This window comes from Dermochelys coriacea, chromosome 2 (assembly GCF_009764565.3).
Source record: "Dermochelys coriacea isolate rDerCor1 chromosome 2, rDerCor1.pri.v4, whole genome shotgun sequence".
NCBI lineage: Eukaryota > Metazoa > Chordata > Testudines > Dermochelyidae > Dermochelys > Dermochelys coriacea.
In genome coordinates, this window is record NC_050069.1 from 230,688,100 (window position 1) to 230,703,114 (window position 15,015).

Below are 15,015 nucleotides of genomic sequence, written 5' to 3' on the forward strand. Positions count from 1 at the left end.
CTAATAATATCAGAAATTGTGTTTAAACCAGAGGCGGGCAAACTTTTTGGCCCGAGGGCCACGTCGGGTTTCCAAAATTGTATCGAGGGCCAGTTAGGGGAGGCTGTGCCTCCCCAAACAGCCAGGCATGGCCTGACCCCCAACCCTTATGCAAACCCCCCCACTTCTCGCCCCCATAACGGCCCCCCGGGACTCCTACCCATCCAACCCTCCTGTTCCCTGATGCCCCCCTCCCCCACAGGACTCCTGCCCCATCCAACCACCCTTCTCCCTGTCCCCTGACCGCCCACGGAACCCCTGCCTCTGACTGCCCCCCACCGCCCCCATCCAATCCCCTCTCTCCTTCCTGACTGCCCTCCCAGGACCCCTGCCCCCATTCACCCCGTTTCCCGCCCTCTGACAGCCCCGCCCTATCCACATTCCCCCGCCCCCGCCCTGACGCCCCCGCCCCCAACTGCCCTGCCCTCTATCCAACCCCCCTCCCCTGGCTCCCTGCCTGGAGCACCCGTGGATGGCAATGCTACAACCGCGCCATGCAGCACAGAGCACCAGGTCAGGCCGGGCTCTGCAGCTCCGCTGCCCCAGGAGCTCGCAGCCCCTCCGCCCAGAGCATTGCGCCGGCGGTGCAGTGAGCTGAAGCTGCGCGGGGGGGAACAATGGGGGAGGGACCAGGGCTAGCCTCCCGGGCCAGGAGCTCAGAGGCCGGGCAGGAGGGTCCCGCGGGCCGTAGTTTGCCCACCTCTGGTTTAAACCATAATCAGTTCAAAAGGTGGAACCAGAAATCTTTTTCACCTGGAGATTTCAGGTGTACTGGTCTTGATATTTATACAAATACCCACCAACTAGGACCATAGGACCCAACCCTGCTCCTAAGTAAAGTCAATTTTGCCATTGAATTCAAAAGAATATTCTGCCTCTACTCTTTGATGCGTCTAGAGTTTTTAACGGACTTGTGAAAGGCATGAAAACCAAACTGGAAATCAAAACAATAAGCTGTAAATTGTTATTAGTGTTAGCAAGAAACTAGAATTTACAAGCAACAAAAGATTCTATGAAAACAAGTGGATGAGCACAGTGCAATTATACTACCATCATTTAAAACCAATATGGATGGCTTCCCATGGTACAATACCATACCTGCCTAGTAACGTCAAAAGTTTAAATGGCTAAGCTAGAAGATCAGTTTATACCTTGGGAGAATATCAAGGATGTAAAGAAAACTGTTTGTCCTTGGATCAGATACATCACCTTGCAGGCCAATTCTAAGGGAGGACAAAGAAAAAAAACACATGTATAGAACACAATTATCAGTTTGTCATCTTAGATATTTGCTTTTAAAACAAAACATTTGCAACTCCTCACTTAGGTCCTGCTTACACAAGGGATTCTGCGCAGGCACCAGTGTCTGCACACATGGATACACTTGAAGGATCAGGACCTTTTTCAGTGCACTAAGGAATGAATATTGACTCCCAGACTCAGTCACAAAGAGGTTAGGGATTAAGAACCACATAGGACCCAATCCTGTAAATATCTAACCTTGGGCTGGACGCTGTAAAGTGCTAAGCTCTCTGGCCCAATCTATCAAAGCACTTAATTGTGCTTAACTTTAAGCACATGAAAAGCCCTGCTGAACTCAATGGGACTACTCACATGCTTAATGTTAATCACAGGCTGAAGTGCTCTGCTGGATTGGGCCCAGAGTACTCAGCAATTCCAGGTTCCAGCCCCACGTGCATAATTGTATTTATGTGAGTAAATCCATAGATTTAAATAGGCCTACTTGGCAATTTTGCAACAGAAACGCTTCAAAAACAGACTCCAAGGAGGAACTGCTGAGCCTGAATTAATATGCAAACTAGATACCATTAACTTGGGTTTGAATAGAGACTGGCAGTGGCTGGGTCATTGCACATATTGCATCTCTTTCCTTAAGTTAAGTATCCTCACACCTTCTTGTCAACTGTCTAAATGGGCCGTCTTGATTATCACTACAAAAGTTTTTTTCTCCTGTTGATAATAGCTCATCTTAACTAATTAGCCTCTCACAGTTTGTATGGTAACTTCCAACTTATCTGTGTGTGTATATATAATCTTCTTACTATATGTTCCATTCTATGCATCCAACGAAGTGGGCTGTAGCCCACAAAAGCTTATGCTCTAATAAATATGTTAGTCTCTGAGGTGCCAGAAGTACTCCTGTTCTTTTACTTGGCTAAAATTCCAGGCCTAGAGCTTGTATTTTATTGGCTTATTTTAAAAAGAAAACAACAACATTTAGGAGCAAGCATTTTGGTATTTTTCTTTTCCAAATTAATCTTACATAGCATTGTCTTATCAGTACGTAATGAAAACAGTAAATTTGGGAGGACACAAACAACACCACCCACTCCACACATTGTTTTGAATCAAAAACACATTCTTAAAGATCATCTTTTTGGAAATTAAAGTCATTGGGGTGATCAGAGGGCCAGATTCTGATACCCTTAATCATGTTGAGTGGCACCTTACTTCACGAGTAGTTCCAGCAACATCAATGGGACTGTTCATGGGGTGAGGGACTACTCACCAAGAGTAAGATTATTAGAACCTGGCCATGTGATCTGTTCGAGTTAAAGTAATTATTAAGGCTGTCAAACGATTAAAAAAATTAACTGTGATTTGCACTGTTAAACAATAATTAAATACCAAGTTATTAAATATTTTGGGATTGTTTTCTAATTTCAAATATATTTGATTCAATTAGAACACAGAATACAAAGTGCTCACTTGATAGTTATGTTTATTACAAATATGTTGTGCTGTACAAAAAACAAAAGAAATTGTATTTTCAATTCACCCTCATAGAAATAGTGTAGTGCAATCTCTATCATGAAAGTTGAACTTACAAATGTAGAATTATGTACAAAAAACACCTGCATTCAAAAACAAAACAAGTAAAACTGTACAGCCTACAGGCATTTGGGTCCTACTTCTTGTTCAGAGCCAATCGCGACAAACAAACAAGTTTGTTTACATTGCAGGAGATAATGCTTGCCGATCTTTGTTTACAATGTCACCTGAAAGTGAGAACTGACGTTTGCTGGCACCATTGTAGCCGGCATTGTAAGATATTTTAAGTGCCAGATGCGCTAGAGATGCGTATGTCCTTTTACAGATTATCTCCAATATCCACACAGGTTTCAAATAGGGTTCAAAATCCTTGTGACTTTATATAAACTCTATCTAGACCCTGATTCTGATCCCCTTTTCTCGTAAAAATCATAGTATTTATTGCCGAATAAGCCACTACAGTTAAAGTACAGTATAGTGTCCAAAGTCAGTGCATATACAAGGAAGATTGTACTCTTGGCCAGCCTGGTGTAACTGAGTAATTCCAGTAGTCTGTCTGAAGTTAATCTGATTGAGAGAGATCAGATTCTAACCATTAACAAGCAACGGGAGGTACTTAAAGGCCAAAAAAAAAATCCACAAACTTTCACTTTCACAGGTCATGTACAGGATGCAAAATAAGTGGCACATCAAGCTTCAGTAATTTTGACTGAACTATGAAAGTATGACTAGACCCATCACCATTTTTACTGTAGTAGTAGGGACTACTCAACAGCGTAAAAATTATTAGAACCTGGCTAGTAGTCATTTGTTACAGAGGTGAAAGTAATTATTGTTCAGCTAGTGAACCTGATGGTTACTTGGAATTAATCAAATAAACATACATCCTAGCAGACCTACTTCTTTCCATAAAGATCTGTCATTTCCAGTACCCATCAGGGAACAGGTATAGCGAAGATACATAGGAAAATATAGACAGATATGAACACACAGTGTATGAATCTTGAGAATTTTTTAACTTAACAACATTCATAGTTATGCATTGTTCTCCAGAACTGGAATATTTGATATACACACAACCTTGTAAATGGCGGACATGGAGGACTCATCAAAAAATCATATCAAAAGATAATCTGGTTAACTCCGCCAGTGTTATGCCCTGAATAAGGAAGAACATAAACAAGCTTTTGGGATTGAGAGTTTTTCTTTACTGTCAATTACTGCTTTATAGATACCAAACTTTCTGTTACTTCCACTGTTAGCAGTCCCCGAGCAAAACCTTTCTTACCTGGCTCTTTGGGCGATAACTGCGTCCTTCTCCAATACTTGGCAAACACCGTAAAGTGCAGATTGGTATTTACTTCGACAGTGCACTAGCAGCACTTGTGAGGTCAGAGCACTTTCTTGGATCCTGGGTTTGCCAATCACACTTTTAGAGCGGCAGGAGATAGCTCACGTTTCTTTCAGTAGTCACAGCAAAAAATGCTAGCTAAATTTTCTCCCCCAACAAACAAAGCACCTTTATTCAAGTATTTAACCATTTATTGGTCAGGAAAAAATATTTTAAAAAAGCATCAAAACGCAACAGGAGAACAGAATTAGATTGTGAAAAAGCATTTCCTCTCTGTAGTCAACTGTCCATAACAACGTCTCAAATATTATGTCTTTCTGGAAGATAGCGAATTCCTTATGCAGAATCAAATGCCCAGAGGCTTTGCAGAGAATCTTCATGAAACTTGGGGAAACTGTTTTTTCCACCTAGGCAACAAAGCATTAGTAGAGCACTACATAATAACGGTTCAGAGGAGCAGCCATGTTTAGTCTGTATTCGCAAAAAGAAAAGGAGTGCATTCAGTGGACTGCAGCCGATGAAGTGAGCTGTAGCTCACGAAAGCTTATGCTCAAATAAATTTGTTAGTCTCTAAGGTGCCACAAGTACTTGCCTTTTCTCATAGCACTTAGGAACCCTAATCATGGACCAGGCCCCCAGTGCTAGGCGGTGTACAATACCGAACAAAAAGTGCAGATGTTCTGCAGCCATTATTGCAATGCATGGGCTACAACAGCAGGTGTTGCCCTGGCACTCTCCCGACAGGGATAGCATGGTACTTACCAGAGCTGTTTTTTACCACATAAAATCCTGGTTTTTACCAACCTGGGAAAAACTAGCTAGCGTTTCTATTTTAAAAATGGTTTTATTAATACATACCACATTACACTTAGTTTTATTTACATATTCAAACTGTGGTACATGAGGCAGTAGATCCAGAGATTAATATAGGGTTGTACAAATAAAAGTAAAACTGCTGTGGATGTATTTCTAATATAGGTAATTATAATACTAAACATCAGAATGTCTGTACAGTGGAGTCACATCTTACGCGGGAGTTAGGTTCTAAAGTCAGCGCATAAGGCGAAAATCGCTTATAGTCAAAAAGACAGAGAGAAGACGGAAGAATGAAAGAATAAAAAGGGAGAAAGACGACTTCAACATTTTGTGCGCAAACCAGAGTGTCTCAGGATGGCCAGAGCATTGTCTACGATCAGCAACACTTTAAAGTCAAGTCCTTTCTCTTTGAGGTACTGCTTGACCTCCGAATGAAACGCTTGTGGAACAATCCAGAAATAATGCTGCCATCACCCAAGCCTTTTTATTTGATTGTCAGAATACGAGCAGGAGATTTTTGTTCTTGCCTTTTAGGGCATGGGGATTTGCAGCCCTTCAGAGCAAGCCCGGCTTTATTAATGCCCAGCCGCATTGCCACAAAACAACACAGACATACGGTCTTTAGCTGCTTTGAAGCCAGGGTTTCTCTTTCTGCTTTCCAAGTGTAGTGCAGTTGGGCATTTTTTCCAGAAGAGCCCAGTCTCGTCAGCATTAAAACTTGTTCAGGAAGATAGCCCGTATCTTCTATGATTTTCTTTAATTGTTCAGGGTAGGCTTTTGCTGCCTCTTCATTGGCTGATGCAGCTTCACCCAGTAGTCTGCACGTTTTTGAGGTTGAAGCGGTTCCTAAAACTGTTAAGCCAACCTTGGCTGTCTTTGAATTCCTTCTCTTCAGAAGGCTGTCCCTCTTCATGGGAAGTTTGAACAGCGTGGAGAGGCTAAGAGCCTTTTCTCGCAACGTGTTGCCATTGATGGGCACACATTTATGGTTCATGTCTTCCAGCCATATTAAATGCCTTTTCAGTCTTCACTAAGTCTTATCATGCACCTGGCTCATCACCTTAGCAGTTATTGGAGCACTCGATGCCATGGGCTTGACAAATTTCTCTCTCTCAAATCTTGATGGCACAGATGCTAAATTCGTTGCAGCCATATTTACGCGCCATGTTGGAGACCGACATACCGTCTCTCAATAAGTCCAACACAGCCACTTTTTCCTCCAGCGTTGGAACAGATTGCTGTTCTTCAGTTGAGCACCAGATGAAGTAGTTGGCTTGCATTTAGGGGGCATGTTGTATGAAAAATACGCATCTTTAAACACCAGAATCACACTCAGCCCTGCAAGATGCTTACCGGATGGGTGGGCAGCAATCAATCCAGCGGGGTTGATTTAGTCGCATCTAGTCTAGACACGATAAATCGACCCCCGAGCGCTCTCCCGGCAACTCCTGTACAGTACTCCACCACTGCGAGTTATTATTATTTTTCTTTTTTTGCCGAGTGCGTATAGTTGAATTCCGCGTAAGTTAAATGCACGTATGATGCGACTCCGCTGTATACATTTTGGTTAAGTATTTCTTGAGGAAGGTTATACATGTTGACTTATTTCAGTTTTCAACATTACATAAACAAAAATTGAAATTATTTGATTACATTAAACAATAGTAATGCGAGTTGTAGACTTGAAACGTTAAGCAACGTAATCAGAAGCACACAGAGCTGCAGACAATTGGTCCAGGTCCATTTGACCCATGCAACATTTTATAGCAAAGAGCAACTCTGAGGTAGTGGAGAGACTGAGCCTATTCCTCAGTCTGCACGTGCATATCCAAAGTTTGAAAGATTCAGTCTGTGCTTGCTGGACACTGCAATTGCACCACCATTTCCATTCAGTCAGATGAATACCAGCATTCTTCAGATTTTTCCTACCATGTTTCAGGGGAAACATTTTTCCTTGAAAGCATATGAAAAAACGCTGATTTTTGGATACAGGGCTTCTACTACTTTAAATGTAAGAAAATATGGCAGAAAGTTGAGATTTTGCTAAGTATCCAGTGCCCTGCAATTTCTTCTTGTTCAGCTGACAATTTCTTTCCTGCATATTCTGGATGAAGGCCGTTGGCAAAATGTGTACTGGAGTAAGTGTCTCACAGAATCTTTTGTGCTTCTGATTTGTGTGGTACAAATATCTTCATTTATCATTAGCTCCAACCACACTTTGCATGCAACAGCAATTGTTGATGTGTCCCTTTGAATGACAACCTGGATCGGGCTTTGTTGAGATGTACTTGGCAATGACAATGCACGTTTTACCATACCCATCCGATGCAAATCTTCAGCACACGTTTGCCAAAGTCAGTTATTCCAGTGTCCTCTGTCCTTTCCACTGCATTTTGCAAAATGTTTCCTCAAAGGGTCTGGCCTTCCCACTCCATTTTGCTTCACAATTTCTGCATCAAAAGACTCTTTGCCATCCTAATGAACCTTCTTAACATAACCATGAATCGGGCCAAGTGGTCTTCCCCTTTGCGCATGTTGAAATATTTTTACTTAAGTCACTGTACTCAGAGTTCAGTACAGCAGTTGCTCTCCAGCCAGCCAGAGCAAGAGGCAAAGTACTGGCCTGGACAGTTAGTTCAGCAGCTTATCTCAAATATTGAAACTTCTGAATCTGGGGATTCCTCCTCTTTGCTAAAAAAACATCTAATTTTCATTGCTAAACAAAGAAGGGGAATGCCCAGATTCAGTAGTTTCTGTTTTAAAATAGCCAAGGCAATAGCATACAGCACTATACTGAGGCTATATTTGTGTTATTTGCTTTATTCAAAATTAAACAGACCATATTACTGAAAAACTATCACCAATTCCTAAATATTTTCAGTAATATTCATTAGTCTATTCTCAAAGTAATGTTATTGTTCCCAGTTTAAACTAGCATTTACCAACGCCCCATTCTAAACTAGTTTTTCCTGGAAACTCCCCAACTCTGTCTCCCTATGCTTTGCGTTTGGTCAGCAAATGGACCAAATAACCAGAATCATATACTCAACGTGGCATCCTACCAAAGCTCCTCTCATACTGACAAGGACGACAGGGCTATTGCTTGGCGCAGGCAAAGAGTGCACCATTCCACGTGCTGTTTTCCATGCCTCCTGCCTTCTGCTGTTACTTTTAAGCTTTGGTGCCAGGACTTGCTGCACCATACTGTGCTAAATAATGTGGACAAATTCTTACATAGAATGATACTGCCAATTAAATGCGTGGGGTTTTTTGGTTTATTTTAGTTAGGACAAAGATTTTTTTAAACTAGTAGACAGTACATTTAACTGGCATGTCTAAGGTTCCAGAAGCGTTAGACTGTAAAGACTCACATTTCATCCAGAAATACCATTATAAACAGAATATTTCATACCACGTCATTTACTGTTGCTTAACATGTCACGTGTTATAGCTTAACTGTTGGGTAACCCTAACAGAAATGGTTTTAACTTAGATCTTATTAGTGGTGAAGATGTTTTTTCTTTACAGGTACACTGTGAAAAGTTTATTCTGGTCCTTTCTGTGTAAAATCCCACAAAGCTAGTTTTATGGCTTACCGGTCATACAATACAAAAGACTTTTGTTTAAAGGAGAAAGAATTAGATCTGTGTTGCAGAATTACTACTAGAGCTACAAAAAGTTCATTAACTGCGCCAGAGGTTTAGGCTAATTGTACGTGTGGCTTGTTTTTTTTTTAAATAACTTAATAATCAGCCAACCTGTACATCCCACCTAGAGAAAACAAAAGCAAGAAAGTAGGTCTGATTATGGTCATGTAAAAATAATTGGTACTTTATTTATTTATTTCAGGGGTCAGCTTTATAAAAGAAAAGTTACTAAAATTCCATATAAAAACAGCACGCAAGAGAGATTTACTGTGTTTTCCACAAAGCTTAAGGAGATTTTACTGACTTGAATCTACTCTTAAAATCCATCAAGGACATAAAATGTAATTCCAACTTCTTTCTTTCCCCCATTTAAGAAACTCAGATCTGACACTAGTCAGCAAGTACCAAGTGCTGAATAAGCAAGCAACCTTTAGCCACTAAAAACTCTGGTTTACTTAAACTGGTGTGTTAAAACAAGCTCAAACTTCTACGATCAGGCTGAAAACTGTGATGGAGATTAAAAGGTGTTCGGTAATTTCTAACCACTCTGAAATGGACAGATATTATACAAATCCATGTGGCTAATGTATAATTCCCCTGCCATATTAAACATACCAGAACAAAAATGTGTAATTAAAATTTGCAGCATAAATCAACAAAAGCATCAAGTCTTTTTATAAACACTGAAGTTAATCTACAAAAAACTCTTTTTCAAGGAAATTAGAGAGGGAAGAGACTTACTAGGTCACCTGGTCAATCCAGCCCTCTAACAATGTAATGTTCCCTACAGTGTATTTTAAATTGCTTTTTTCAATCCAGTTTTAAAGGTTGAAGAAATGAATGTCTCTTACTAATTTGACAAATTCTTTTACACTTCTTTTTATTTTGGGGGTTGATGCACCCTGTTTGGCTATGTAGCCTTTACTGGCACAATAATCAAGTGTCCTTATAGGAGCAGGTTTTCAGGAAAAACCAAATCCTTCTCAGCTAATCAAGGGTTTGTCTACACTGCGATGTTGTCAACAAAACTTTTGTCTTTCGTGGATACTTAAAAAAGCCTCCCCGCGAAAAAACAAAAAAGTTTTGCCAACGCAAGTGGCAGTGTGAATGCGGCTTTGCCGCTCGCAGGGCCGGAAGTATTTCGTTGGCAGAAGTGCCGACAAAATACCGATAGAGAGCGTTCATATGCGCTGAATTTTAGCGACAAGGTTGTGTCAACCTTAGTGTAGTGTAGTGTACTGTAGACAAGCCCCTAGAAGGCATCAGTCTGTACTCTATGCATATGTGTATCTCCCTCAAGCAGTAGTTACACCCTCCAGGAATCTACCAAAGTCATTACTACACATAATCCAACAAAGCAATTCTTTTACATTACTGCCTCCCAGTTTCAAGTGTTTTGATTTCACATTCCCCACTAATACTCAACTGAGATGGCTAGAGCAAAAAGAGACACGTGTCCATTACTCACCTCAATTGTCTTTGCCCACAATGGCGTGCTGGGAAAGTTGTGTTTGTACACTTCATTAGCAACAGTGTTCACATCAACAGCAGCAACAACTTCTGCGGATATACAGCTTTCTGGAATTAAGAAAGGAATTTGCAAAACCATACCTGTACTTTAAAATACACTACATTTTCTCATTATGTTACCAGAGCTAATGCACAAATAGTTTTACAGGTAAAGGAAAAGAGAAATAATGTGCTCAGAACTGCTGTGCCGACTCAAACTTTACACAAAATGTACCGCAATCACTTCATTTTATAGCCAAAGATGCCTTTCTCCACCCATTGCATTCCAAAAAATTCTTTGTAATCACTGTAACAACACACACACACACAACTCCATCCACCCTCTTCTTGGTCATTATTCTAGCTACATTTTTTCTAGGTAAGAACACAGGGGACATAGGGCCTTGCAGATCAACAAGCCGCACCATGCAACAATTGACAGAAATACTCTAGGTACTAATCACAGAACTTGCCACTCTTGAAGCATATTGTTTGTCAGTTTGGGAAACTAGGTTAGTAAAGTTGTCCTTGAACTTGGGTCATCTATGTTGCTACACTGCAACATCCAGAAGGGGGATTTTTAAGGCCATTGAATCACATTATTGCTTGCATTCCACCTTGGGCCCTGACCCTACAAATGTTTTGTACGAGTGCAAAGGTCCCTTGGCATGGAGCAGCTTGAAGGACAAAGACATTAGGCAGCTCTTAGTGTAACACCATAGTTTCTTAGATGAAAAGAGAAATGACTGACTTCTTTAAATATATTAATGAGAAAGCAGGAGACTGCAGTATAAATTTAATAATAATTATCCAAAGCAAAAATGCAGAAAACAGACACAAAGTAAACAATGAGTTATAGAGCAACAGAATAAGCCAATTCTACAAAACTCAGATCACAAAAGATGCTGTTCAGTCTATTACTGATCATAGCACATGGCTTCCTGGTAGTAATCACATCCTCTAGAGCAGGGGAGGGCAAACTACAGCCTGCGGGCTGCATCTGGTCTGTCAGGGCTTTCAATCCGGCCCACAGGATTGCAAGCCCCGTGGCATAGCGGTGCTAAGGCAGGCTTCCCACCTCCCTTGGCCCCGCACCGCTCCCGGAAGCGGCCGGCACCACATCCCTGCGGCCCCGGCCCGGGGGAGAGGGATAGAAGGCTCGGTGCGCTGCCTTTGCCTGCAGGTACCGTCACCCGCAGCTCCCACTGGCCACAAATGGGGCACTGCAGCCAATGGAGCTTCAGGGCTGGTATCCGCAGGTGAGGGCAGTGCCCAGCAGAGCTGCCTGCCCCACCCCATCCCCCCAGAAGCCACTGCTGGACATGCTGGCCACTTCTGGGAGCGACACGGGAGCCAGGGCAGGCAGAGAGTATGCCTTAGCCCCACTGTGCACCACTGCCACCCTGGAGCTACTCAAGGTAAGCAGTGCTGGGCCGGTGCCCACACCCCAACCCTCTGCCCTGAGCCCCCGCCACACCCCTCCTGCATCCCATCCCCCTGCCTTGAGCCCTCTCCCACACTCCACACCCCCTCCTGCACCTCCAACCCCCTGCCCTGAGCCTCTTGCCACACCCCTTACCTCTCCTCTATCCCACACCCCTGCCCCCCTCTACACCCCTCCTGCACCCCAACTCCCTGCCCTAAGCCCTCTGCCACACCCTACACCCCCATCCACCCAAACCCCTTGCACCCATGCCCTGAGCCCCCGCCACACACATCCTGCACCCCAACCCCCTACTCTGAGCCCCTTCCTGCACACCACACTCCCTCCTGCACCCCACCCCCCAGCCCCCAGCCCTACATTCATGGCCCTGCATACAATTTCCCCACCCAAATGTTCCCCTCAGGCCAAGAAGTTTGGCCATCCCGATCTACATTGAGCCATTTTACATAAAGAAATCTTTATGTTCATCAGTAGATGCACAGGAGGCAATCATGCATGCACTTTCTACTGTAAACTATATCAATTCCAACAATACCAACTCCACAGTCTGCTTGCCATGTTATTCCAACTTCAGCATTAATAATTTTAATCTGTTTTTGTACAAAAAGACAAGATAGACTTCTTTATTTTAATAACATCACTTTTCAAAATGACATGCTGTCAACCTGAGTGCATCATATGAATGATTGCTAATTATCTGTTGAGTACAGTAAATGTTCATGGTTACAAAACAGAGTTATACACTTTCCATGCCCAGCAATTTCGGAGCAGGAAAGCCAAGTACAGAACTCCAATAGTGACAACTAGAGCACTGAAAATTAAAGCCTCATCTACTATATCTGATTGGTAGAGCTTTCAAGCCTCTTCCATCTTACTCACATTTCTCTGCTGTTCAGAAATATTTGAAAGGTCACAGTATGAAACAATATACAGGAATTTTCATTCAGGCAACACTAGCATTTTCTGGTTTGCTCCCTTAATTTAACCAATGACAATCTGAGCCTCATGGGAAAAAGATGAATAGGTGAACTATGTGAACATCTATTAAAGGCCCATTTTATAGCGTTTCTTATTTTCCTTCTTAGACACTGTGAACACACACTGTTACAGATGTATTACACACAGATATGCTCATAGCAGAGCAACTGTGATGACTACACCTGGGACTATGGATCTGGTATGGTAACGCTGACATCCAGTGTGGAAAAAAAAAAGCCAGTTAGCAAATCAACTATCTAAATTTAGAAGCGTATTTAAAATCCAATATCATGGACTTCCTACAGCACAAAAGTAAAGCCTAGGTAATGGATACAGATTTCCAGTACAGCAAAGGATATTCCTTTTGAAGATATACTGCCCCTAATTAACAGGTGCCTGCCCTGTGGGTGCCCTGTCAGAAATGAAAATTAACCATCTCAAATCATTATCCCATCAAACAAACAAAAAAAGTGGCAGAAGCTGGAGGCTCTGACAGCCATTCTTAGGTCAGTTGTTCACCCTTTCCACCCCCACTATTTCCATCCCCTTAATAAAAAATTAAAAAAAAAAAAAACAGTAAGGGACTTCAATCAAGGGCTTTGTAGGCCCTAAAGGCTGGCCCATGGTGGTCACTTTTAACCCAAATCATAAAGGCTAATTCTGGAGGGAAAGGTATAGAAACTTTGTTCTAATTCTCCTTATCCAATACCTATTTTTCCAACTCCACAATGCTGGGATCTTATAGGATCTCATTTTCGTGCAAAGGATGGACTTCACTTTCCTCCTATTGAGCTGAAATAGCATTAAACTCAAAAAAATTTACTAATAAGACTTTTCTTCTGTGTTCAGATCCCAACATTCAGAAGTGAGTAATGTAAAGGAAAGAACGGCCATTTCTTTTTTTAGATTAGCTTTTTCAAGAGACGCGGGAAAAAACAATGCACCTGATATGACTACAATAATTCTCCTGTGAGCACAGCATAGGCAGCGTGATGCCATTGCCCAGCAGAATCAAATTTGTTAGCATAATTAGTTACGTTAGCCTACTTCCCACTATATCTATATAGTCAAGTATAGAATTTTGTCTTTACAAAAAACACTATAACCAAGGACAGGTTTTCCTCTGGGTTTGGAGAAACAGCAAGTGTGTCTTATCTATCAGTCTTAGGTTCTTCTACAGAGATACTTCAGCATAGTTCTAAGCATCTTACGAACAACGTAAAGTACTAATAGTTTTTCTTCTCTGTTACACTAAGTAAAAGAATATACAAGTGTTTCAGTTCACAAAACCTCTTGGCAAACTAAGAGCACTGCTGCTTTATATGAATTGCAGACTCTGCATTACAAGAACAGGTTTCAGAGTAGCAGCCGTGTTAGTCTGTATTCGCAAAAAGAAAAGGAGTACTTGTGGCACCTTAGAGACTAACAAATTTATTAGAGCATAAGCTTTTGTGAGCTACAGCTCACTTCATCGGATGCATCCGAAAGTTTATGCTCTAATAAATTTGTTAGTCTCTAAGGTGCCACAAGTACTCCTTTTCTTATTACAAGAACAGTAATTAATCAATATATACTGGGCAAGAAACTTCCTGGTGCAACCAAACTGAGGTCATCACATGAACAATAGGAAGGGTAGGGTCACCTTTACAGTCACATTTCCTGGGGCCCCATTCAATCCCTGGTGTAAATCAGAGGAGTCTCTGGGCTGCTTTGACTTACTTACAGCTATTCACGGCCCCAAGGAACTGTTCTGGCAGCTCAGAATTGCAAGGACACAGGGTAACCCCAGCCACTATCCCTCTCTATCAAGGCTATCCCACAATGGGGTACTGGGACAGAGCATTGCACAAAGCCGCTATCCCAGTTCTGCGTTCCTTGAGACACAAGTGGATTCGTCAGAAGGTGGCTTTCTGGTTGCTTTACACCACCGGAACTGAACAAAGCAGCTGGAATAGACAAATTAATCTGGACCACTGTATCTAGCAAAGGAAAATCTGCATATTCAAGATCTCACAATAAAAAAAATTAAAATAATCTTTTGTGAGATTTTATTAAAATCATTTAAATATTTAATCTGGATGCTAAATTTTGATGTGAATAACTCAATGGCCACCACATTTCTGTATAATTGTCTTTTTCCATCATTCAGGGCTTTTTTCTGAAACCAAAAGAACAAACTTGTATAATTAAAAATAAAGCGCATTTTATTTAATTATCCAGCAATAGGCAAAAAAAAAAAATCTATTTACCTGTCTAGAAACATGTAATGTTTAGGCATTTCTGACTAGACTACAGCCAGTTAACCGAACTCCCAAGAAAAAAACAGCACAAACAAAGAAACATGCATTGCCCTCGAGATGTCTCTTAAAAGAATAAGTGCCAGTTTTCAAGGGCTGGCAAAGTAATTAAACTGTAGCTGTGTAGAAAACAACTTAATG

The 15,015-nt window shown here is 41.6% G+C and overlaps 1 protein-coding gene across 1 annotated transcript in view; it reads right to left on the reverse strand.

The window, feature by feature from the left end:
• Nucleotides 1-15,015, reverse strand: part of TRDMT1 (tRNA aspartic acid methyltransferase 1) — a 41,209-nt gene that overhangs the window by 17,249 nt on the left and 8,945 nt on the right. Inside the window, 4 exon segments of the mRNA XM_038390275.2 lie at nt 1,191-1,262; nt 3,913-3,944; nt 3,947-3,991; nt 10,115-10,224. Of these exon segments, the coding sequence (XP_038246203.2) occupies nt 1,191-1,262; nt 3,913-3,944; nt 3,947-3,991; nt 10,115-10,224 (259 nt within the window).